Source organism: Podarcis vaucheri, assembly GCF_965113315.1.
Source record: "Podarcis vaucheri genome assembly, chromosome: 1".
Taxonomy (NCBI): Eukaryota; Metazoa; Chordata; class Lepidosauria; order Squamata; family Lacertidae; genus Podarcis; species Podarcis vaucheri.
The window spans coordinates 40,004,913-40,031,566 of record NC_138759.1 but is presented as its reverse complement, the minus strand read 5'-3'; the positions used below and the strand labels follow the sequence as shown (position 1 = coordinate 40,031,566).

The following is a 26,654-nucleotide window of genomic DNA, read 5'->3' as shown; positions in this document are numbered from 1 at the left end:
GCACTACCTGCCTGCTCAGGTCTGCTTACCTGTGTACCTACATAAGAACCTGCTTGATTGGGCCAATGGCCCATCCAGTCCAGCCTGCTGTTCTCATAGCAGCCAACTGGATGCCTGCGGGAAGCCGGGAAGCAGCGGCCAAACCTTCTCCACCTCCAGAAGTTTCCCCACCACTGTGGCCATTTCCAGCAATTCCTCCCCTGGCCACAGCTCCCCATGCACCCAAAATCTGTTCAAGAGGGTCCCCCAATTCTCTAGAGATTTTGAGAAGCGGTAGGGTAGAGGGTGTGGGAGAGGAATAGCCAAAAACTGCTCCCATTTCTCCATTCAGCTGATGGCTGCTTTCCAGCAGACAAACATCAGCTGGATTCTACCCTCTATTCCTAGGCATACGGCAAAAGCCAGCATTTTCACAATACTTTTGTAATAGCTGGGGCATCCCAAAATATAAAAGCAAAAAGTCATCGTTCATATACTTATTAAAACTTTTATTATGAAAACAAAATTGTCATTTTACAGTTATGTGAATCACACACAGAACAATACATACAATGAATTCTATTTTGCCAGATTATAGTTTTGTACAAGGCCAACATCTCATTCCAAGGGCCTAGACATTCCTATGCCCTGACGAAGAGAGAAGTAGCTATTTATTGAAGGGACAAACTGCAACTTGCATTCACAACATTCAGCAATGTAGTTGAGCACCGTAAGCGTTTAGAGCCATGGTGCTTTTTATTCTTCAAGAGGATGGATCGGTCCAGTAGCACTTCGTAATGTGCATGTAGCACATTGGTAAATATACCTTTTAGTAATGTGAATATTTACAGTACAGGTGTGACAAGAAGCCAAAACAATTCTGAATGATGTGATGCAAAAGATGACGGTCTTCAGCGATCAGCTTCTGCACACATTTCAGGCCACAAAACAAGTGTCACATTCTTTGCAGGCAATCTTATCCGTCTGGAATACATATGAAAATCAGTGGCCAACTTTGTGTAAATCATTTAGTTAAGGCATATATACAACAAGTATGAGCCATGAAATCTTTATTTTGAATGGCTGATTCCTTATGGATCTCTAGTATGCAATATTTTATTAGGCACTTCTGCCAGCAACAAAAGGAGGAAATAAGGGGTGGGGGGAACATGGCTAAGTGTTCCGGTAACCACCATAAAGTAGTTGTGTAAATAAGCCCTTGCTGGTGTGGCTGAGGGGTAGAGGCAGGCGCTGCTGAGCTCCCAGTTCAAAATGTGCTTCCCACAGAGCTCTTTAGACTTGGGGCACCTTGAGAAAGTCACTATTTTGGGGTGATAGACATCCACATACCAGCAAATTCCAGTTCCACAATTAAAGTTGATTTAGAGATATTGCACATCAAACCTGCTTCCCAAAATATAATTTTCTCTTTTTTGCAAAAAAGGAAAGTGAAAGGAAAAAGTAGCAGAAAGTGTGGGATGCTACATCATCTAGCCTCCTCACAAACAAAAGTGAATGCTCAGTAAAACAGCTAACCATGTCTAATCTGCCTGCAAACAAATCAGGATGAATGCTCAAAATGCAGGTCTACTGGAAGCGCCCTTAAGTGTCATCTAAAAGGATTAAGAGCAAAAGAGGAGGTATGGAATAATAACAAAAATCATTCTACACGGTTAAATTTACAGTCATGCCTTCTCTCACCAAATAATCTGGAAGAACAGCATATTTTATTGAATGACAAAAACCAGGATTAGAAAAGAACCCATTTATTGTAGAATGGTGTGGTGTATTTTTCCTATATCCTTAGAAAGAATATCATATCAACAAGAATTTACAATTTTGGCATGTTAAAGCACAACAAACTTAAGATCACTTATTTAGTGAGCAAGTTCTTTTAACATTTTCACATTAATGCACATTTTGCTAGCCACAAAAATAGGCTGTTAAGACTGATCTCACTGATATAACAGTTTGAAGTCCAGTAACATACATTTTTTATTCTTCGCAGAACTTTTAAAAAGTTGATAAAGAAACTATGGTTCTTGTTACTTTTTACAAATACATTCTTGAATATGAAACATTAACCTGAATTACGGTATACTTTGTGTACTCAAATATCTAATACTAGAATTGTATACTACCACTATTCTCAGGAGGACGTTTTTAACACTATAATGTTTACCTTCAGTACTAGATGTCAGTATATTTGCTTCTAATTATCCTAAAAAAAAAAGCCACCATGAAATTTAAATTTACTCAATAGCAGAAATAAAAATTAAGATCTAATTTTTGATACATCAAAGTGATAAAATCACCAGGGGTTGCTTGGCAGTTTGAAAACAAGCCCTAATTTGACAAGAAGCCAAAATTATCATTGATCTGAAATGCAAAAAATGTGCAAAATAAATATAACATACAGAATAATGGTTCACAGTACAAGCAATGGAAAATCTGGAATTTAGCAGTAGTCCTCCAATCAGATAAGGCCAACTGCAAACAGCATCCTCATTCACACTGTATTACCTAACACTTCATTCATGTTAATTGTAAATTCATCTAATCTCCAACTGACGTCCTTTTCAGCTATGGCCACATTGGTGCTGGCTTTACATGATGCAGTTCAGAGAGCTGGAACCGCCTATGAATGATGTGACTACTTGTCCAGGGCACTTGGTGTGTGTGGGAAAGATCGCATGGGAAAGATCCCTATGATGAGTTCTGCCTACATAGCTGCACTATTCATGCATAGCCCATTGCATGGGGCAGCATTACAGAAAGGTGGTACCCACATTGTTGGGTACCACAGGCTGCCTTTGTGACGATCTCGTTTCGTCCACTAACTTCAGCAAAACTGACACTGCAACTGTATTTTAGCTTGTATTTCTCATTACTTATTATTATTATTTTTAATCCTGAAACCCCTACCTTGCCCAAGCCTATTAAAAACAGTAATGAAAAACTGGTAACAAAATTGCTTTGGAAAACGCTGTATACTTTAGTCTAACTCCAAAGGGCAAAGATCTACTGGATATTTCGCTGGCCCATTTAATTCCTGAGCAGTAGGTGCGTCAGGTGGAGCCAATGGTTCAAAATGCACCTTGGATGAACAGTGAAGGCATTACATTTAACCACCTTATTTTGATTTGGAACATGTCTAACTGGCAGGCTTGTGCTGTTGTCACTCCTAAGGGGGGGGGGGTCCACAAAGCCACTTTTCTCTTACAACTTCAAACAAATCTAATGGGTAGTTAAGTCTAATTAAATGGATGTTCTCTCTGTTTTGATTTAAAGGTTCATCTACATTAAAAGCTGCTTTTGTTTTGCTGGTGTTTGTGCAAACAAAAATAAAATAAAAATGCAGAAATTTCACTCTCCAATACCTACAAACCGTTTTTCTCATCTCTTGGGCTGCCTTACTCGAAAACCATTAGCTGTGTTCCAATCGTAATCTATAATGCAATAGCAGTGAAATAACATGAAATTCTGCTCACATATCACTTTGGATCTAAAAATTCAAAGCAGGGAGGAAAATCAGAGAAGAAAATGCAAAATATATCAGAAATCCTGAAACATTTGCTGGAACGTATGGAGGCAGGGTTGTTCTGGAGAGTCATGGAAAGACCCTCACATTTTCTGCACACACATCTTCCTATGTCTAGCAAATATTCAGTGCTATCAGAGGAAAGGGTGTGGTTGGATCCACACGACTCAATCATCTCTTGAAGGGAAGTTAGGTAAGAATGGTCTGGTACTGATGCTGACAAAGCAGACAGAACTGACCTCATGTGCAATGGATGTGCTTATAGATCAAGTGTTGCAAGCTAACTGAGTAACTGCGAACCCTAGGTACTGGATGCTGAGCTCTAGTGCCAAGAACTCCATGCACAGCTCCAGATCCCAAACTCAACCAAGAGGCTTTTGTGCATGTTGTTAGATCAAACAGCAAAAGCTTCAAAACCAACGAAATTTGTGTGTGTGAAAGTATTCCACAAAATGCAAGGTTAATTTTAGTCACTCTAAAATTATGAGTCTCCTTGGGAACCACTCAGTGCAAGGGCAGTTCAACCTTAGCTTCTCCTAGCCAAGGATGGCGAGGCTGCAGTGTTGGGAATAAATGTACCAAAGTTACTCAAAGCACTAAAATTGAAGCATGCTTAACATTAAGCAGAACTGCAGCTTCAGCAAGTGTAGTAAGTGTTTGTGGACACATAAAAATGCTGGAATGATTCCTGTATAATGTGGATTTGGAATGTTCTCTCTCTCTCTCTTTTAAAAATCTCATTTACAAAGGGAAAATTCTGTTTTATAATTTGACTGCTAAATTCCAGACTAAATGTAGAGACATTTGGAAATTTAATCATCAGAGTTTCCTTAGCCTTAACATCTCAAGTGTGAATTCTCGGTGGTATTATACAGTCCAAAGAATAAATCAGAAGAGTAAAAAAGAAGAGGTTATTTTGAAAATGTAGTGTTGACCACAAGTTGACCTCTCGAATCCAGATTTGCACTGTGGTGCTGGTGATGGCACATGCAAAATATGAGTATTAATACTGGCAGAAATGAGAAGGCTGCTTTTTCATAGCAAATAATTCATTTCGTTTTGCTCAGTGATCGAAGGCATAAACTATGTAGCTCTAAAAATTGTTCAAAGAGATAATTGTAAACCAAATTCCTTGGATTTTATTTTCATTTGGTAATCTTCCCCGTAGGCAGTTTTATTTCTTCTTTCTTAATACTGGGAAAAGTGTGATGTTGAAGATCAATGCAGTTCAGTATGTCCTTTGGTCCAATTTCCATGTTAACACCATCTTTTAATTTAAATAATAAAAAATATATATGGTAAAAGTGCAGAATGGCTTAGCAATACAAAAAGATAGGAATACAACTTATTTCCTACATAGTAACTGGAATAACTGGGCTTCAATGAACTGTAGAAAAAAGCAGACATGTGGTTGTATCTCCAGTAAAAAAATGATGAATCTAGCTTTTCAGTTCCTCTTGGAAAGATCTTTACAGTAGGCATTTTCAGCACTTGTGCTTCATGGCAAGCTGGAGGGAAAATGTGTGAGAGAGTGAGAGATGCATTAAGACTTATTTACAATTATGGCTGGACATTTATGAACTAGGCTTAGTTCCTGTGCTGCAGACAAAATGGAAGCATGTATATATTGGGTGCAAATCCCAATAAAACTTTCTCCTGTTGAGTTTATATTGCTTGCTACATTCACAGACCATATAATCAATACAGAAGGAAGATACTTAGTTGTTTTCACTCACTTCAAGGTGAAGATGCTGAAATCCAACCAAGATAAAAAGAAACACCATAAAATTACTTTATTTAAATTACAAATATCACATGCAATGTTAATGAGATTATCTAACTTCTAAAGAAAGCTTTGAAAGGAAATATAAGCATATCAAACCCCTCCCCTCCTCATTGCAAATACAGAACTAACGGTAGCTTGAGTGATCCCTCCAAAGCAGAATCAAACCATGGTTTACAATCTTAGTTTGGAGGGATAGCTCAAACCACTGTTCAGGGGACCTGATGTCACAACGAAGTGCGGCTTGATTTATACTAAAATGTAAGGAATTAAGACCCATCTACAAGGGAGGTGGAAACACACAGAGACTCTTGATTGTGATCCTCTATATAGAGCATATAGTTTGCATAAGCTAGGGGGGTGTTCTTAAATATGAACACCTTAAGTTGACCATATATATATATATGGTACCCTAACCAGTACCCCAGCCAAGAGTCTGTTCAGCAGTCTCACCTTTTGTAGCTGGAGTCGGTTGGGACTAAATCAGATTAAAATCACCTTAACTTTCAAAGCATCTGGGCAGGCTTGTCTAAAGAAAATATTTTTAGCAGCTGCCAAAAAGAGGTCAGTGAATTCAGCTGCTCGATATCAGTAGAGAGGGAGTTCCAAAGTGTAGGCTCTGCCACACGAAACGATCGAGTTCTTACAAATTAGGTACAGGTCTTATATGGCACCTGTAATAGTGCCAATTCCACCGACTGAAGCGGTTGAATGGATACATGTCAGGTAAGGCTGGTCCCAAGTTGTCAAGGGCTTTATATGCTGATAGTAATACCTTGAACTTGGCCCAGTAGCAAATTGGTAACCAGTGCAGACCTCTTGAGTTATCCTTATGAATACTGAACAAATCTGTGTCATAGGAAGCTAACAGAGAACCAGTCCATCTAGTTTATTGTTGGCAACACTGACGGGCAACAAATCTCTTGGGTTTCAATAAATGATTCCCCCCCCCCCCGCCCCAATACTCAAGACATTTAAAAGTAGGTAACAAGAACACAGCTGCATCTTTCAATATCAGCTCTCATATTGGCACTTATATCTGGTTATTTTGGGATACACACAGAAAAGCCTTTTCATGTGATGTGCTAGCAAGCTTCTCTCTCCACATCTTATCCACTTAATACAGAAATTAATTTGACATGTAGCCACTTCCTGGACACCACCTCAGCCATCTAATCACAACATTTTAATAGTGATATCAGGAGCTGACGAACTGTCACAGCATTTGTGCTACATCTTTTAAGTGAGATCCTTGACTTGATTCTGAAATGTTCCTTAAAAATGAAGATGCTGAATGGCACACAGATATTTACTTAAATCTTTTTTCTTTCTTTCTTTTTCTTTTTTACATTAATAGACGTCATCATTAGGATTTTTGCCAGTGCAGGATTATTTTACATTTCAGGCACGGCACAGATTAGTATTGGGCACAAAGCACATAAACCAGCAACTTGTATAAATAATTGACTTTGCAACAATGACTCTGTGAAGTCACTTCAAAGAGTTTAAAAGTAAACACAAACCAGATTAATTAGTTTGTTTCACTACTTCCAAAAGTGGGAGAAAGCAACACAGGAATTCAGTATTGCTCATTAGTATTCAGTTCCGAATGTTGCAGAAAAACATAAATGCAAGATAAATAAATGAGGATTAAAGGAATAAGTTTCAAGATTTTCCTGTAGTTTCTAGGGGCGTGATACGATGCTTGAAATATTCATATATATATATTTTTAAAGAAAAGGAAGAAGAGTCATGTTCCAGGTTGTCCAGAGTTCTTGAAAGTTGCATCACATACACGCCCTACAATTCCATATTTACCGTATTTTTTGCACCATAACACTCACTTTTTTCCTCCTAGAAGTAAGGGGAAATGTCTGTGCGTGTTATGGAGGGAATGCCTACGGGTGGCATGCCTACAGATTTTCCTCCTCTAAAAACTACGTACGTGTTATGGTCGGGTGCGTGTTATAGAGCGAAAAATACGGTATTATGAACCAAAAAGGTGATGGTCAGTCCTTGTAGCATATAACAATAGAGGAGTGTGAGAGAAAGGCTGTGAATACAGGAGATGCCAAGTCTTGAGAACACCATGAAGAGCATTTAAGGGGAAGCAGAAGGCTTAGCAAAGAAGCCAATTATGTGGGGAAAGACAGAGGGTGCTAGTCTAGATCGCAGGCAAGGTTAACAGATCAGGCTTGTTTGAAAAGAGACTTGCCCCAAGGACAGGGGGTGCTTGGGCTGAATGGATGCAGTGCAACAAAGGTCTGGGAAGACAAGCTGTTAGGGTAGTCAGGGATGGTCTATATTTGCTTCCAACTCCATTTACAGAAGCGTATGTGTATGTATAGTCCAGATAGCCCTCTGCTAGTAATTGTTAGTGGAAGTTGCCGAGTTATAGCCAGACGGATAAAGATTCAAAGACCAAGATAGCCACTTTTGTTTTAATCATATTCTAAGAGAAGGCTTTCAGCCTTCCCCAACGTGGTGTCTGGGGGTGATGGGAGCAGTTCGAAATTAACTTAAACATAAAAACATGCATTCTCTGAGGTGAAGTGAGCACCCATCTTCTACGGGTAAAAAGTAAGAGTATTTGTAGGCACAGTTAGAAATATAAGCTCCTTTTTAAGATGGAAGATGGAAGGAATAGCCACAGTAATACCAAGGGCAGCACAAGACTTAAGTGTAAATGTATAATAGGGAAAATGCTACAATGCAATCCAAAGGATGTATTTTGCACTGCTGGTAGCAACATTCCTCTCCTGGTCCTGACTGTATCACAAAGGAAAACGGGAGATGGAAAATGCAAGTCCTCATATTCTTTTTGTCAGGTCTTGCTGCATAGTTTGATGCAACACTTGCAATCTGTGGAACTCCCCCCCCCCTTGTTAGATATGTGTTACTCTGCTCAGCTTTTCAAACCATGCCAACAGAATATTTAACCAGTACATTCTTTAAAAGGCCAACAAAAGACCATTTTTGTGTAAGTGGATGAGGTCAGATGGAGATACTGTGTACTATGTTCTTTATTGCCCTTCATAGGAGCAGATCCTTCTATTCATAGAATCATAGAATCATAGAGTTGGAAGAGACCACAAGGGCCATCGAGTCCAACCCCCTGCCAAGCAGGAAAAATTCATTCCAGAATTTTTTAGAAGGTCAAACAGAGGATTTCAAAATTGGCTGATAAAGATAAGTTTGTTATTTATGAGGTTGCTTTGTATATGCTAGAAGCGAGAAGCTTGTCAGATGAAAACTGTTGGCTGTCATGGCGATTTTTAAATCTAAAATATTTGGAGAACTTTATAATTGTATGTTTTGTTAATTTGCAGCTCTGAAAACTAGTATTTTTTAACTTACAATTGGATTGTTTGTGTTTGTTATTTACAATAAAAAAATCTCACTGGCATTGACTTCTCTGGGTCTCCTCAGAGTATGACATGGTAACCCCACTTACCCGGGAGTAAGCCACATTGAATTAAATAGTCATGGTTAGGATTGCAGCCTTAGCAGGATACCACCCGTAGGGTGGGTGCCACTACTGAGAAGGCTCTACCTCAGATTTAGTTAATGCACATGGCAGAACATTAGCCTTCACACATATTCTCGGTTTCCTCAGAATCTTCCAAGAGAGTGTAAAAACTTTTTTGTATTCCAGCAAACATATGTTTTATTGGGGTATATAATTTTTTTTATCTGATATTTTTGTATCTGTTGAACCCATCTCTGTTGTATTACATCATTTTATGGAATGTTGTGCTTTATTTGATTTACTTAATTGTTGTAAAACACCCCTGCCCCACCTCTATATGCAGGCACTAGAAGTGTGGGCTGCATATTTTTCAAACAAACAAATGCCAGCGCTAACTTACCAGGTCAGAATGTGCCCCTTTGCCAGCATTTATCAACAAGGGTTTGGTACGCTTTGATGAGATTAAACAGATGACAACAATATGTGAAAACAAGGTTGAATATTAATATTAGGGGTTTCCTAGCAACCTGCTTCTCATAGAAGTTATTACCATATTAAGGATTTCTTGTCCTTTTCCTTAAGCTGCATTTTATTAATTTCATACCTTGTGTGCAGTTTCTGCAAACTGCTGAGCACTGTTCTTCATATCCTCTGTCTTTTCCTCTGCTCGACCTAACCTTTCACCACGCTCATTCAAAGCTTGACTTGCCTTCTGTACTGCACTGGTTACACTGTCTGCAGCCGAATGTAATATGCTATTTCCTAAAAAATAAAATAAAAATAAATTGTTAGAAACAAAAATGAAAAACGTATGTGAGAACTGTGAATGACATGATCAAATGTATCTCAACATTTTCTAATATCAGAACTCTGATATAAAACAAACAAGGTTGGATCATAGGAAAACAGGAATTTATCTTCTATTAGGCCATTGCTCCAATTGGCTCGATATTGCCTGCACCAGGAGACCCACACTTGGACACATCTGGAAATCTAACATGCTGTCATGGGCACTACAGAATACCCAGCTGATGATGCTCAAAATCCTCTCCAAAATGGGCAAAACACCTACACCAACACAAAATAAAAGACACACATGTACACAAATGAAAGCAACCCCCCCCCACCAACAGGTAAATCGTCCCAAACCAAAACACACTCTTTCTCCTTTTCTCCCTACCCACACAACATGTTAGTGTTACCATAAAGCACCAATGCTGCAGCAAGCAAAGGCTTCAGCAGCTCAGTCAGCTGCTTGTGGCTGGAAAGCCAAACAGGATGTTTGTGACTGTTGCCATGGAAACAAAGGGGCAGTCCATTCTGTACTGAGCACCGGATGTTAGCTCAGAGAGTGTGTGTCATATGACCTGTACTGGAAGTACATGGGAGGAGTTTCTTCTTGCTGTTGTCGAGTGCAGACGTGTTTCTCTGTACTGATATGAGAGACAGAAATAAAGGATGTAAATAGTTTTCTGTCTGCTTCTTTCCCCTCTCTGGGGGACACCAAAGGGGAGAGAGGAAGAACGGTGTGTTCCTCTCACACATCTGAGATGAATCGCCGAGACCTCGCCTGCTTATCAGCAGAGTGGAGACGCGGGGAGGTCGACAGGAATATCTGCCGGTGCCTACGCTGTGGCACATTCCTCTGACCCAGGCAGAATTCCAACAGTGGTAGCAGAGGATGGTTTCGATCCATCGACCTCTGGATGAGAGGCTGGTGAATTGTCCTCCTCTGCTCCATGGAAGCCTGATTTGAGAGGCTGATTCTCTGCAGCCAGAAGCTGACCAGAAGAAGCTGACAGCCAAGCCGATGCTCAAGGTATGAGACTTTTAAGGGCTTAAAAGTGTGAATGCAGAATGATTCATTCTCTGCTTCACGGAGAGCGTGTGTGGGAAAGCAGCTCCAACTTAGAAGAGGCCTGCATACCAGGCATTTTTGTGGTTTCCTGTCCGAGGAAAGGAATGCGCTGTTGCTACGCAACGTCCTTCAGAAGGCTGTGCCTCAGAGAGGAGAAATGGAAAGTTACTCGAGAGGGCTGGACAGTCAGATTATGCTTCAGAGAGGCGAAAACAAAGTTTGTTATGACTAGGTCCTCACGAACTGCTGGAAGGGACTTTCCAACGCAGCCAGTGTCAGAGTTGCCAGGTGTCAAGAGTGTAAACAAGCCAGCTATTGGATTTTAGAGGCTTGTGTTTTAGAGTCAATGCAAGGACTCAAAATGGATGCCAAGAAGGGGGAAGGCTTGCCTTCTCCACCCCTCCTGACCAATGACAATTATTCATCTTGGTCTGTAAAGATGAAGGCCCTGCTGCAGAATCAGAGACTGTTTGGGGTGATTGAAAATCCCATCCCAGCAGCACCAACGCGTGCTTGGGAGTCACAGAATGTGAAGGCTAGGACTGCTATAATTCTGTGTGTCTCAGATGAGCAGCTTGTGCATATACAGCATTTGGAATTTGCGCAAGAGGTTTGGAACGCGCTGCGTACAACGCATCAGAGAGATGCTGGTTCTTCAGCGTTGCTGTATTTTGAGAAGTTGACAAATCTGAGTTTAGCGCCTGATGGAGATGTTCAAGCGCACCTGACAGAGATGAAGTACCTGCGTCAACAGATGGTGGAACGCAATTTCCGTCTACAGGAGGAAGTGTTTTGCTTCATGATGATAAACAGCCTGAACCGCACCTACAAGGTTGTTGCCAGTCAGCTTGGTTCGCTACCTGCTCAGCAGCTAACCGCGGAAAGAGTATGTGCCATCGTCCTGAACGAACACGACAGACTTGCTGCACTGGAAGTGAAAGACAGAGGGAGGCAAGAACAGAGTTCAAATCTTCCCACTGCTGATGCTACTGGAGAGCATGCCGTAGCATTGAGTGCCGTCCGATGCTACAATTGTGGACAGACTGGGCATCTACAGCGGAACTGTAAGAAGCCACGACAGTCAAAAGGAGCCAAGAACAGCTCGACGAAGCCTGAGGCGTCAAGCAAAAGCCGTACCAAGTGCCAGGTGAAAACTGCAAAGGCTATGATGGCGAAAGGAACCACGCCAGATGTTGGAAACACATTCATAATCGATACCGGCGCCACGAAGCATCTCTGCCCACACAGCGAACTGTTTTCGACGTTGAAGAAGCAAAGCTTCACTGTGAAACAAGCCAACGGTCAAGAACTGGAAGCGACCGGGATTGGAACTGTGTATCTTGAGAGTCTGAACTTGACTATAAGCGATGTTTATCTGGTTCCAGAACTGAAATTTAGTCTGCTGAGTGCTTCGCAGATTGCAAAGAAGGGACTAAAACTGTACTATGATGCTAAAAGATGCAAGATCTACAAAGATGGAGAACTGTTTCTTACTGCCAAAGAGAAAGATGGACTGTATTTGTTGACTTTTGATCAAAGTGATTACATGAAATGTAATACTTCTGATTCTAACGAATTTTCTCTTACAGGTGTGACCAGTGTGAGCACCAGGAAGGTGTCCAAGAAGGTCCACAGAGCTTTTCAGCGGGTGTATGCTGATGTGATTGGTCCTTTAGAACCATCTAGAGGCGGTGCAAAATATTACCTTGTGTGTGTTGACTGTTACACTAATTATTCTTGGGTTTATGAGATGAAGAAACCGCAGGAAACTTTAGAAAAGTTTCAGGAGTTTTGTGACAAGGTTAAAAGTATGCATGATGCTAACATTGATTGTCTTTTCACAGATGACAAGCCAGTTTTTCTTTTACAGGATTTCCAGAGGTTCCTGGATGGAAAAGGGATAAGACACAAACTTGCTACTTCCGAAGAAGCATGGAAGAAATGTGTCTGTGTTAGGGTGAACAAAGAGTTGCAAAAGGGGATGCATGCGCAATTGCTAAGTTCACATTTACCACATGATTATTGGGCCGAATCTTTAGCGTCCTATCTTCATGTGTGGTTGAGAAAAGTCTCAACAGAGTTGGGATGTTCTCCTTTTGAGAAGCTGTTTAATAGAAAACCTTCTGTTGCCTATTTCAAGGTTTTCGGGTCTCATGTGGGAACAGAAGCTCCAAGTGGGGTAAAGAATGCCAGAGGCATCTTTGTAGGTTATGAAAAAGGTCTCTACAGAGTAATTTTGTCTGAATCTGGTCAGGTGATTCTCACAAAGTTTCTAGAGAGTGCTCCTGAACGAGAGAGAGTGATTGTTCAAACTTTTTCCACAGATGATTCTGATGATGATGATGATGAGTTTGATCTTATTGAGTTCAGTGGTACTGATGATGATGACACTGATAGCTCAGACAGCTCAGTTGTCACAGTCATTGAGAGGAAATCTCAAATAATGACTAGACCCTCAGAAAAGGAGGATAAACCACTGATTAAGCTTAGTACTGGTTCTCCAGAGAGTTCAGAGGCTGAACCAGTAAGCAGAGAAGAGCAGCAGCTCTTACGTAGGTCTGAGAGAGCAACGAAGGGTGTACCACCCAAGAGGTATTCAAAGGAATTTGCTAACCTAGCATATGTTGCTGTTGTAAACGACCAAGGACAAATTGAAACTGTGTCTGAGTCAGAGACAAAGGCACAACAGAGAGTTGTTAACCAAGGAAATATGAAGTCACACAACCAGAGAGGTACATTGGTTAAACCAGTGGCGGGTAGTTCCAAGGGTGGAACTGAAACAACAGGGGAATGTTGTGACAACTGTTTGTTTTCTTCTCTGGATGACGCTTTGCTCGCAGCACGCATTGATACTTTAGGGGGAGTATGTTACCATAAAGCACCAATGCTGCAGCAAGCAAAGGCTTCAGCAGCTCAGTCAGCTGCTTGTGGCTGGAAAGCCAAACAGGATGTTTGTGACTGTTGCCATGGAAACAAAGGGGCAGTCCATTCTGTACTGAGCACCGGATGTTAGCTCAGAGAGTGTGTGTCATATGACCTGTACTGGAAGTACATGGGAGGAGTTTCTTCTTGCTGTTGTCGAGTGCAGACGTGTTTCTCTGTACTGATATGAGAGACAGAAATAAAGGATGTAAATAGTTTTCTGTCTGCTTCTTTCCCCTCTCTGGGGGACACCAAAGGGGAGAGAGGAAGAACGGTGTGTTCCTCTCACACATCTGAGATGAATTGCCGAGACCTCGCCTGCTTATCAGCAGAGTGGAGACGCGGGGAGGTCGACAGGAATATCTGCCGGTGCCTACGCTGTGGCACATTCCTCTGACCCAGGCAGAATTCCAACAGTTAGGAGGGTTGTCTGATGTCAGGGACTACAGGTCCACAATGACTAGCAATGAATCTCCTGTGCTTCATCAAGCACCATTTTTTAGCTCTACCTGGAAATGCCATGGATTGAACCAGAGACTTTCTGCAGGGGCCCCACCACTAAGTTAATGCTCTTCAACCTATGAGACTCGTGAGTGGAGTTCTACTCACAGAACAGAGCTTTGCCATCTTTTCCTGGAATAAATAGAGAAATTCTATACATGTCTGGATGAGAAGTAAGTCCAACTGAGTTGGATAGGACTTACTCCCAGGTACTTGGTATAGGATTCTAGCCATGTCTCAAAAGAAAAAAATTAAACAAGTCTTCATGTTCCCAAATACCTTTTTGATTTTTTTTAAAGCTAAAACAAACCTGATGAAAAATATCACTTTATGAAGCTGAGATTGGTACATGTTCTTTTTCTTCTCAGCTTACGTCTTCCCCAACCTGATGCCCTCCAAGTTTGTTTGGACTTCAACTTCCACCAGCCTCTGCCCATTATATCCCATGGTGGGGAATGATTGGGGGTTGTGGCCTAAAATGTCTGGAGGTGTGATTGTTGCTTGTGTGGTTTTCTGCCAGTGTTTGAGCTGTAGATGAGATACAGTGGTACCTCGGGTTACATACCCTTCAGGTTACAGACTCTGCTAACCCAGAAATATTGCCTCGGGTTAAGAACTTTGCGTCAGGATGAGAACAGAAATCGTGCGGCGGCGGAGCAGCGGCAGCAGGAGGCCCCATTATCTAAAGTGGTGCTTCAGGTTAAGAACAGTTTCAGGTTAAGAACAGACCCCCAGAACGAATTAAGTTCTTAACCCGAGGTACCACTGTATTTGACTTTCTGCTCTCAGGTCTGATATCCATTTGATGTGAATATTGACTGCTTTGCTTCAGCTGACAACTGGATAACTAAGTCAATTTTCAAAATGTGAGAATTCTATATATACTTTGGTAAACAACTGAATTTCTGATGCAATTTTAAATGCACCAGTGGCATAAAATATAGAATTCATACATTCGGATCAATGGCTTGATGTTCATACATTCCATACCTGTAGTGTTATAAAGTATTTGGTATTGAAAATATATTATTAAGTGTTTGCATTGCTTGTGGTCTAACAATGCAATGAATTTAGAAATTGTCCACACTTTTCTGAGAAAGGCCATGGTCTTGCAATGGAATTGATCAGCAAATCTCTATCTCTCTCTTTGTAGTTTTAAAAGAAGAATCAACTGATTTTGTCAGCAGGAAACAATCATTATTATTATTTGCCCCCATCCCACTGCTTGTGTATGACTGTCTCAGCAAAAAATGACTGTTTCATTTGTAAATCAAACATGTTTGGTTTGATCAGGAGTTTGGCACTACTATAAAAACAAGTCTGAGAACTGGTGTCTCATTTCAAAGTGAGTACAGTCTGCTATTAAACAAAAAGTTCACTCATTAGCAAATCAGTTCTGTTTATTGCCTTGCAACTGATTCCTGAACATTTCAGCTCACACCCTATCAATTCACTTCCAAAGAGTAGGGAGGAAGTGTCCATTTCTTTGCTCCTACAATGTCCCTGATTGGAATTCTTATGGTTGTATTATGAATAAAGTGGGCTATCAATCATTAAATTTCTGTAGCAGAAATGGTATTTCAAAATGAAGTGTGGAAAGGGATGTTTCTTAAGGACTTTGAATTTTATAAGCATTTTTGGAGTTGCAAAAAATACGGTCTTGGCAATGATTTCAGCAGCGAAGAACTCAAAGTTTCTCAGTGCACAAAGCAGGAACAAAGTTTACCTGTGTAAAGACAGAACTGACCTGTCTCTTTGATTTCTGTGTTTTTAACAGCTGCATAGCAAGCAAAAATTCAAGAGATAGAGCTTTCTACCAAACAGCAAAGTGATGATGGCTGATGGTCTCTCTTCTGATTAAGTGGTTTAATCAATATTTGAAATCTTAACTTACAGCTCTAGTAAATACCTAATTATCTGTAAGAGGGCTCACATATTCAGCTGGTCTCTAAATTCTGCCCATCTTTTATCAACTGATTGCATAACATGAATGATAGACTAAGCTTCACTTAAGGAAGTTTCTGGTTTTATACTTCCTAAACACAACACACTGGCAACTAAACATAACACACCACCACACCTAATTAAAAGGGAAGGAAAGTATTACAGTTATGAGGAAATACACATGGCTCTCCTGTGACTTGTGTTGCTGGGAAGATAAGAGTTAGAGAAATTTTTAATATTTCTGGACTGAAAATGCAACTATTCAGGAAAGCAATCATAACTTGAGGATAAAAAAATAGGAACAAATGCTGCAGCTCTTGTTGTACTATTATTATGAATGGAAGTAGAGATGCCATATGCTCCACCATATAAAAAGTACAAGTAGGTCAAATAAGGGTTTGTTCTAGCTATAGGGGCTTAAATTATTTTCAATAGTCTTGCATAGCTCAAATCACAATATTAAGACATGGCAGTTACTCTGCTAATGGCTTAAGGCAGATGAGCAATCACATTTTAGGAAAAATGGTGTCAAATTCATAGGCAGTGTAGCATGTACTGATATGACATAGCTTACTTTGATGTAATGAAGTTTCGATCCAGCATAGTTGATCAGGACAGATAGAGACATTTACATATAATCTAATTCAAATTTAGTACTAAAAACGTGGTGTTAGATTAAGAATGTACATTATATTGCTATGCATTTGGTAAAGCAGAAGGGGTGGAAAGAGACCCACAGAGTTGTACAAATCAGTCTTCTGTGCTGTGGTTATACTTAATGATGGGCCAAACTGTAACTTCAAACCGTAGTTCTTAACTAAGAAACAGATAAGTAGTTTTTTAAACAAAGGTAAGCACTATAGATAAGAAAAAGCTGATTTGCATGAATCTACATAAGCATAATTAAAACTCCCTGTATTTGGCAAAGTCATTTTAATGTTTATGCATCATCAGATGTAACAGTCTATCATAGTAGGTTATTTGCTTTGTAATGCAAATTGGATTAAACATTTCCTTGTGTACATATTTTTAAGTTCTTATACATGAACTTTAAAACTCTCACATTCTACTAGTACTAGGATATTATGATACCTTCTGTTTTGTTTAATAAACAGCTACGCTGACCATGTTCACAAATTACAATCAGCCACAGCTTATAAGCCACAGTTTATTTAACTAAAGTTAAAGTTGATCATCTAACATTAAGCCACAGTTTATAACCTTTTCTTAACGTTAACCATAGCTTAGTATTATGTGTGAACTTGGACCTCTCTTCTTAACTATGGTTAAGGATCTGTCACTGCTCCAAAGCTACTAGTGTAGAACAGGTTAAAATTCAACAGTGGAGGAAAAAGAAACTGTTCTGTGATATACAAACCATGGTTTGGGTGACTGTATGTGAGATACCTTGGTTTTAATGATGGTTTATTAACTATAACTTAGCATTAACTATTGCTTAATGTTACATGCAAACGAGAACAATAAGGCACACAATCCATCAAGAGAACAGTTAAGCTAAGAAAGAGATATAAGACTTGGTGAAACAAGTGTACACTCTTCTGAAATGTGTTTTTTAAGGAAAATAAAGTGCTTGCTATATGCTATGGGCTCTTTTGCACATAGGGTAAGCCTTAACAGCTTAATATTATAAAGGTGAAAACGGCAACCCAGTGTACAGTTAGGCTGGTTGATTCACATTGACTTAAGAGGGATTTAAGCAGTATAGCTGTGTACAGGAGAGCAGCCAATGAGACATACATGAATTGAGATATAAATGCTAACTGAGCTAAGTGGAACAGGGGAATTGTACGGCATATTACATGAAATGTGAAATTAGCTTGACAGAAACAAACCATACACTGCTTTTTAGCTATTACAATTAACTGAACTTAAATGATCGCTATAGATTCTATTTTCATCCTAGCTGTTCATTTATATATCTGGTAACATGCATCTAACACTTGCTAACAGTCGGATAATGTCCTTAACAGACAGAACTGTGGGTACAGACTGAAAGACAGCAAGGAGAAACATGAAAGTGTGTCATTAAATCTTAACTTATTTAATCAATGCTCCAAGTGTGTTTGTGGTTTTTAAAGAAAAGTTTTTTGTTATTTACCCAATGCTGATTTTACCACATGCCTGTGCCTTGTGTGTGGATCATATAAGACTAAGCTATCCTGAGGTAGTTTGGTTATCCCTAGGCTCCTAAACACCATTCCACAAAATCACATCTGTTAATATGGCAGGTGTAGAAATTAGAACTGTTGACCAACTAGTGGTGATAAAACCAAACAGACTTAATCTATGTATACTGAAATGCATTATCTGGCAAGATAATGGGCTAAGGTCCAACTAACAGCCAGGGTATATCTAGAAAAATGCCAAGCCACACTATGCAACCCCCCCATGCAAAACAGTCACTGCATGTATTATTTTGTTAAATAAGCAAGCAAATAAATTATGCATTTATAGGGACATATAATATGACCTAATATGCAGTCCTATTATTTGATTAGTGATGCTCAAGTAGAGCCATTTAAACACACACTGGCTGTATTCCTAATTCATTCTCTCTCCATAATGTGGAATCAACTGACAGGTCTTCCACAGTGCCGCCATTCTCTCATTAATTCTGCAGTAGGTATCAAATAGCCCAAGCCAAGTAGTACAAACAATAAAGGCTACAGGGAGGTTTCTCTTTCTCCACTGCACACATTTCAGAGACAATTTAAGAGCAGAGGTGCTTCAGTACTGCCTGCACTGAACAGTCATGTAGCACAGCAGCAATTCCCACAAAATTACAATTACGCACAACTGAAACCACACTGTAGCTGTCTCACCTTTCTGTCTTTCTTGCAGTGGAACTCAGGAGGGACTATGTCTTGGAAAGAGCTGCTACAATGCTGCGTCATGACATTTAGAGCGTTAAACCATTAATTTAATTAACATTACCCCTCAATAATGCAAAGAGAACATAGGACTTTCATTTATAAGCTTGTTTACCTTTGTAACAAATTTGTAAGGAAGGTAGATCATGGAAGGCAGGTTAATTCCCATTTTTTAGATTGGAGGTAGAAGCTGAATGACAAGTGATAGCAGCCACCTAACAGATCTGTACTTGAGAAGGCATTTAAACTCAGCTCTGAGGCCCACATGAGTCAAGCAGACAACAAAGGCTCACTCAGCTGACCAGGAAGTTTAGAGAGGACCTGCACAAAGGGCACACCTGCCTCTCACAATGAGCCTAAGCCTTGGAGCCTGAGCTGGAGAGGATGAGAGCAACACACCCAACACATACGCCCAAGATGGCATTTCACTAGCTAGCCCACGTTTCTCTCATCAACAGGGACTGAAATAATGAAACAGATTTACAAACCATGTTTTCATAGTAATAATAAAGGTTTCTTACGTTTATAAGTGGACATCTCAGTGGTGTTCTTGTCCATTTCCAGAAAGTAATTACTAATATTCTAAGCACCAAAGGTATTGCCCGGGCATTTTCGTTATGTGGTTAGCAATTCAAATATTAGAATTCTGACTCCTAGATTATTTATTGTCAAAATAAAGACTTGGTCAACAAATAATCGGAATAAACTAATAGAAAACAATTATTCAGGACAGCTTTATCAGTAATAGCTCTGAAAAAATTGCAGTGTATGTGTCTTTCTCCCCCTTTTTCTTTAGTATGTTATGTGTTTTTATATTGTAAACTGTCCTATGATCTTCAAAAGGACACAGTAGGAATGGTTCTGAATTCAGGCTATTGCCAATAGCTATCTAAACTACAGTGAAAAAGATACTAGAGGGGACTGAATCAATGAAGGACAAAGACAAGAATAATAAGAGCTTTAAAACCTTTACTGAAGAAATATGAATAAGCTTAAAGAAAGGTGCAGCAATAGCATTGAAGGAACAAAATATGATAAAACACAAGGTTGAATGTATTCCTCACAGATGAAAGTTTTACAAGACTAAGCTGAATAAAAATTGAATAAGGTCCATATGAATAAATCCTAACAGATAGCTCCTTAATCAGAGAAACGGGTGTTTGTACCCACTTATGAAGGCAAACAAAGGGCTGCACTCTGCATAGACCTGTGGCCATTAGATAAATGAAGACATTACTTCAACATTTCAATATTTTCTAAGTTTGTCTTCTCACCTTCCTGGAGAAAGAACATGTAACTTTTCTTAAGAATGAAACACACAAATCCCCCATATCCAAAACCAATTAGGCAAAATAAACAAAGGAGGCCAACAAGTTGAAATGACAGACTGAACAGATGGGTGGGGCATAAAACAACAACAACAACAACCATATCATGAACCCAAATAATACCATCATCCAACCAAGGCCTGAACTCTCATTTCATGCCAGGGCTTTATTATTTGCCCTGATGATAAACTTCACAGAGCGTTCCTGGTCAAAAATTCATGAGAGTTTGAAACACTATTTATTTTCTAACCTCTCACTTCTTGCCCATAGCATTTACACAGTAGAAACATTCATTCCAATATCTCTATTCAGACATCTACTGATGTCTTGGTTAAACAAATACATTTTGGAGGGAGGGAGAAAGAATACACTACTACCCTCTATCCCATTTCCACCCATGAGTTCAAGGGGGACTAATAGGGGAAGCCTCCTGTGAACATGTAGACTTCTGAGTGGCTCAGAACCATTGCTATTTTTCTAGAAAAAGAGGTGCCGGAACTCACCACGAACCCCTCCCTTGTTCTTTTACAATGGCAATGGAGCCCACCTGGGAGGTGCGGGAACTAAGTTCTGTTGAGTTCCCGCTAAAAAAAAGTCCTGCTCAAAATTCTGGAAAATCAGAGTTCATGGAAAATCACATGAGAAATCTCCATGAGTACAAGAGGCTTTCCTCATTGCGGACAGACTTCTTTGAAAACATGGAGGGCAACAGAGCCAGGGCTAAGGTAGCATGCTTCTATCTGCTCTCCTGCTCACAGGTATTTGCTTAACCAGGAAAGGCAATGCCTGAATTGAGATAATGAAGGCACAGGTTACCAGGATAGCATGTATGTGAAATCTTTGGCCTCATATTGTTTCTGAGATTTGGGGGTGTGGCCCTGCTCCTGTCTCCACCTGTTTTGGTTTCCAACGACTTCACAAACAACATGTCCATAATATGGCAACTGATAGCACTTCTTAGCTCTAACAATGAGACAACAGCTATATTTAGATTATTCATTTTGGTTCATTAAGTTAGTAAGTGGAAGAAAACCAAAAACATGGTAAACTGCCTAACCACTTTCTAAAAAGGCGCTTTTCTGTGCTACTGAGAAGAGCAATGAAACTTACGAACTCTGACATGCAAAAATTTCAGCTTCTGACAAGGAAGCTTCAGTGGGATGCATTGCTTAGCACCTGCCAGAGCAAACTAAGTTGAAAATAACATACCTATTCCTTTGGGGAAATCGCCTTGACCCTCATCAGGTAAGCTTCTCAAATGTCTGAATTAAAGTAGCAGTGCTTTATGAACACTTTAACCTCCTTGAATATCAGAGGATTGAGTAGTTTTACAATGAACATGAAAGCAAATTTTGCTGAGAAACTGTTTCTGTATAGACAGCTCTCCTGTGAGATATTTTGCTCCTTTTGGCCAACAGTGGGGGGACGACTCAGAACATACAAAAACAAGGGATGTTAACAAGGACTTGAATATCTATATCTATATGTTTTAATGTATTTTTAATCTCTTGTTGGAAGCCGCCCAGAGTGGCTGGGGAAACCCAGACAGATGGGCGGGGTATAAGTAATAAATAAATAAATAAATAAATAAAATATATTAAAATAATTACTACTACTACTACTATAGACAGGGCTAGAGGTGTACCTTGTGCTGTGAGAAGTGGCAGAAATGTGTTCCCACTCCCTGGTCACTGGAGTTCCTCTTAATGTGATTTATCTGCGAAAGGAACTAGAACTTGCTAGCCCTGCAGTGAAGCAATGCAAAATAGGCTGTTTCAGGCAATACTTTGTAAAGGTCAGCAGATCTTGAATTCTTCAGTTTGGGGAATGCCTCTTCTACAATGGCACCTGCTGGGGTGATGTGGCAACTCAGGCAAGTGTGCAAGCAGGAGATGTTTCCTCTAAAGAGGGTATTCACTGTGAGACATGCAGGCATTTATCATGCTGCACCAATACTGCACTGCCTTATTGGTACAGCAAGTTAGTGTAGATGAATACCAGCCAGGAAAACCTCCAACATGCACTGCTTGCATGCTGAATATGCATAGGCAAAAATCCCTTTAAATAAGATGTCAGGCTACATTGAATCGTAGATGGTATTATATGCCTACTGTAACATTCAACCTCCTCATTTTTAACATGGTAGTTATCACTATCAAACACAAACATACTGTATTAGGTTACTTACAGTGGAAACAGCATGTTCCAGTGGAAGTAAACGTTAGGGCAGATTTTACGGGTCTTTATACCTCTTCTCACCCAGTAAACCAATTATGATATTTTTAAGAATATTTATAGTAATAACTAAAAAAAACCTTTGCTGGTAAAGTAACACATTAGTAACGTGTTTTTGTTGGGATTCATCTGTCTCGAGAGACAATGGAGTGCTCCTTCAAGGGTGAAGTCAAACCACTGTGTTAGAAACAATGAAGTCACATCTCCAGGATGCAAGCCTGGGAAGTGTGTATGGAGGTCCTAGGAGAGAGTTACGGTACTTCCCATGGCTGCATGTCACATTAAACTAGAACAAATTGGGATGAGCTGCAGTAAGTCTCACCCTGCTTCTATCACATGAATGGGATGAGAACTCCAAGGTCTGTGTCAGGGAACTGCCATCGGAGGAACAGGTGGTGGAAGGGCTCACGGAGGTTGGGAGAGACCCAGCAGCTGAAGCAGGAACCAGCAGGGGGAGAGGTGGGTCTCTGAGGGAAAGCGAGCAAGAGGGAGGACTCAGGGACAGGTCCAGCGAGAACAGTGGGGAGGTTTCTGAGCCTCCCATAGGGAGACCCATGCCTCGCCGGAAACTGTCACGCCGCGAGTCCAGAAGACGTGTTTCCGTTAAGGAGCTTTTATGCTGGAAGCGATTCCGAAAGCAACCACTGTCGGAATCTGCAAGTGACTAGAGCAGCCATGTCTGAGGGGCTCCGTCACAGACAGAGGTTTGTGGACTTGAACAAACTCTGAGGGACTACGATTTTACGCACAAGCAGCTCATCATCCCATCACAGTCTGCTTTCAGTTTCTTTGCATGTTGGACTCGATGGCCCTTGTGGTCTCTTCCAACTCTATGATTCTATGATTCATGTAAGATTAGTAGAATAAATTTTCTGCTCTTCGTTAAAAATTAAAAAAACAAACGTGTGTGTATGCACTTTTGAAAATTCAAATGGATTTTTTTAAAAAATGTGTTTTGTGAAACTATCAGAATCACCATGTGGGCTATTTATAGGATGCTTTGCTAATCTAAGCCAATACTTGGCTGGTGAAAAGCAAATGACTCATTAACTATCACAGTGGCAAAGCATCCTCCAAGGAAATAGAATTGGATAATCGATTAGTAACTCCAGCCAGCTGTCCAGGATAAAAAGGTTACAGGAAGCAAAGGTAGGTGTGCTTTTTCAATTCTCAGAGTCTAAGCCTGTGAGTTCTTGCAATTTAGTAGGAAAACTGATGTTCTCCTGGGAGCAGGAAGCAGAGTGAGCAGCCCACTGCTGAATCCCAATTACCACCTCCCAGTTCTTTGCTCTCTCACTTTTCTACCCACCTTCCATTAAAAAACTTTGCAGTCCTAGTCTTTGCCTGCAGATGTCAGCAACTGTATTCTTCAGGAGCTCACATGCTAGCTACCTTTACTGAAACAATCCAAGTGTAAATAGGAAATTGGGTCAAACTCCATGCAACTTCTGATTGGGATTTCTCTCTCTCTCTCTTTAATGAACAGCAGTCACAGGGTCCCTGATCTGAATCAAGGTCATGAAGCTGGAAGGTTGGTGTTAATCCACATTCTGTTTTCCACCCCCAAAACCACCTGTATTCAACAAGCAATTTGTTGCAATGTACGCTGAAGTTCAGGAAAATAAATTTGCACTCCAGAACTGCCCAATGTGATTTACGTTGATCTGGCAACAGCTGTAAGTTATTCTGGAAAGGGACTTTCACTTATATTAAACGTTAGCTATTCTCACAGTAGACCTACTGAAATTAATAGACATGGATAAGGTGCATTAATTTCAATGGGTCTACTTTGAGTAGAGCTTTGTGGGATACAACACCTTGGGAATAAGGTTCATTGAACTAAAGGGGATTTACGTCTGCCTATAAACACTGAGGATTGTTGCTTTGGGTGCTTTCTAGGGAAATGTACATTTTGGAAACATCGGGGGATTTGTTATGTTCAGAAACTGAGGGCCCAAAATAATAATTAAAAGTAGATATTTTACTGCAGAACAAGGGCATCAGTTCAGAAAGAATTAAAGGCTCTTGACTTTCCTTACAGACTGTAACAGTGGCATTTCCAAATTTGAGGGATTCATCCCAGAATATGCTGATAGAGTATTTTGGTTATAAAACCCCTCTTCTACGAGAGAGGAAAATTACTAGTGATGCTGTGCCAGTTTTAATATCAGCTACAGTTCTTGGACCTTAGGGAAAGCTATGCAAAATAATGCTGAAATAGCAGCACATAAAACTCTAAGTTACTGGTGAAAATATTGTTGAATGAGAACCTTTCTTACCATCTACGATTTAATGGCAGTCTCCTCAAATGAGCTATAACATCCTTCCACAATAAATCAGCTTCTAAGAGTATAGCACAGATATCAGCTTTCTTAGAACAGAAGTAATGTAAAATTATTGATTACACCAATTTGACCTAAAGTTAGCCAGAACGGTACAAAAATAATAATCAAGTAATCAACACTAGTATCATGCTTTTAGCTTAAATAACCATGACTATAATAGTCCATAACTGCATTTTTTTCTTCAGAGACATGCAAAAGCTTCATGATTTGCTCATTTCTGAGTTAAAAATGATGGCAGGAATATACTCGGATAGGAATAAGTAACCTGAAACTACAATGGGATGAAATACAGCAAATAATGAAAAAGCAGTACTTCAGTTTAGAGTCTGGTGTGATATATGTGGGCCTTGCTGCTAATTTTCCTGTCTTGCTGTATTCTCACCAACTACTTATATGGTAGATGTGCCAAGAGAAAAATGTCTTGAACAGCAACCAGCAAAGATATTGCTTTAACAGCAATCCATATCCACCTTGGGAATAATCACCAATGTTATCCAGTTTCACATAGCCCTAAAATGTAAGCAGCAAGAGGGAAGCCACAATGTTAATGTCAGAAATGCATGATGAGAGATATCCCACCACATCGTACTCAGGGTAGACCCACTGAAATGAATACTTAAGTGGATCTACTGGACAGCACCATTATTTGACATACTTCAAATAAGTTTTAATTTCTATTTTGCAGCAACTTCCTTAGCACAATTTCCAACATTTTAGGCAAAGTTCAAAACTATGAAGAAATGTTTTCTTGACAGCTAAGCAACCATCTACAACAATATGGACAAATAACAAATTCGCTCTTTTATTTAATGATCAATGCTCCATTGCAGAGGAACAGTCACATTTTAAAAGGCTACTGCATTTCAAGCAGAGATACACCTTCCTCAACACCAAGCCTCAGTCAAAAGAAGGAAGAAAATAGCTGCTTTACTACAGAAATTTCCTAAACCAGAAAATGTTGCTTTTGAGCACCAAACAATTGTAAGCAAAGTCTGTGAAATCTTATCTTGTTGGTGCCATGAGAGATGTCTTGGCAGGGCCTCGTGAGCCTGCAATGCTCACAACTTAATGGTCTGTTTAGGGATTTATATAGCACTTCAATTTGTCAAGTGCTTTATATCATAAGTCATAACATCCCTACTGCAGATAGTGAGTAGAGGCTGACAACTGTGACTTTGCCAGGGCCACTCAGTAAATCAATATGTGCACCGGGATGGTTTCCAAAGGTCTACACACCAGGTAATGGCTCATTAAATAAGAAGACTGTCTTCTCATTTCCTAATTTAAAAACAATCTAACTGCACATGGATACCATTTCTAGGCAAAATATGCGCAATCATACAATAAGGGACACTAAAAGAGCATTTGAGGAGCACATTGCTAAAACCAAGAAGGTTAACTGTGGCAAGCTCCCTTAGTAAAGGATGGAGCGAGGTTACGTTACTGGGCCTGAATGGTTTAAAGACAATCCCTATCAGAAAAAAATCTGAATTAAGAGATTACGTGCCTGTGGAACTGTTTACTACAATTCAGCAACAAGGACTCTTATTGTTGTGGGTTTCCTATCACCATTTATTTCCTGAACTGGGGCAAAAATAAATATGAGGGCATGATGGGAACAAAACTGTAAAGCACTCTATGAGGGATAAAGCTTAGTGATTTTGCTAGCAAAGGTACAGTACTTAGTTATACAGATGCAATTAAGAACTTTACTTATTTCCAATAAATCAAATTCTTTCTTAAAAAAACCCCATCTCTAGCCCCATTCAAGGATCTCTTCCTTTCCCGAATTAAACCAATGTGTCCTGCCTAACAAACCTTCAACCTCCCAGCTGCTTGTCTAGCCAGGCACTATTGG

General features: G+C 39.9%; 1 protein-coding gene and 2 long non-coding RNA genes across 4 annotated transcripts in view; 1 reads left to right on the top strand and 2 right to left on the bottom strand.

The window, feature by feature from the left end:
• The window catches only part of LOC309542848, a 680,556-nt gene that overhangs the window by 109,669 nt on the left and 544,233 nt on the right, over window positions 1-26,654 (top strand). The gene's annotated exons all lie outside the window — the stretch shown is intronic.
• Window positions 1-26,654, bottom strand: part of LOC309542857 — a 320,404-nt gene that overhangs the window by 52,567 nt on the left and 241,183 nt on the right. The gene's annotated exons all lie outside the window — the stretch shown is intronic.
• Window positions 472-26,654, bottom strand: part of STXBP6 (syntaxin binding protein 6) — a 111,269-nt gene continuing 85,086 nt past the window's right edge. For both annotated transcript variants that reach the window (XM_082241169.1, XM_082241170.1), the window contains exons 5-6: window positions 9,377-9,534; window positions 472-5,028 (exon numbers count right to left, since the gene is read on the bottom strand). In XM_082241169.1, the coding sequence (XP_082097295.1) occupies window positions 5,005-5,028; window positions 9,377-9,534 (182 nt within the window). In that variant the 3' untranslated portion in view covers window positions 472-5,004. The remainder of the gene's footprint in view (window positions 5,029-9,376; window positions 9,535-26,654) is intronic.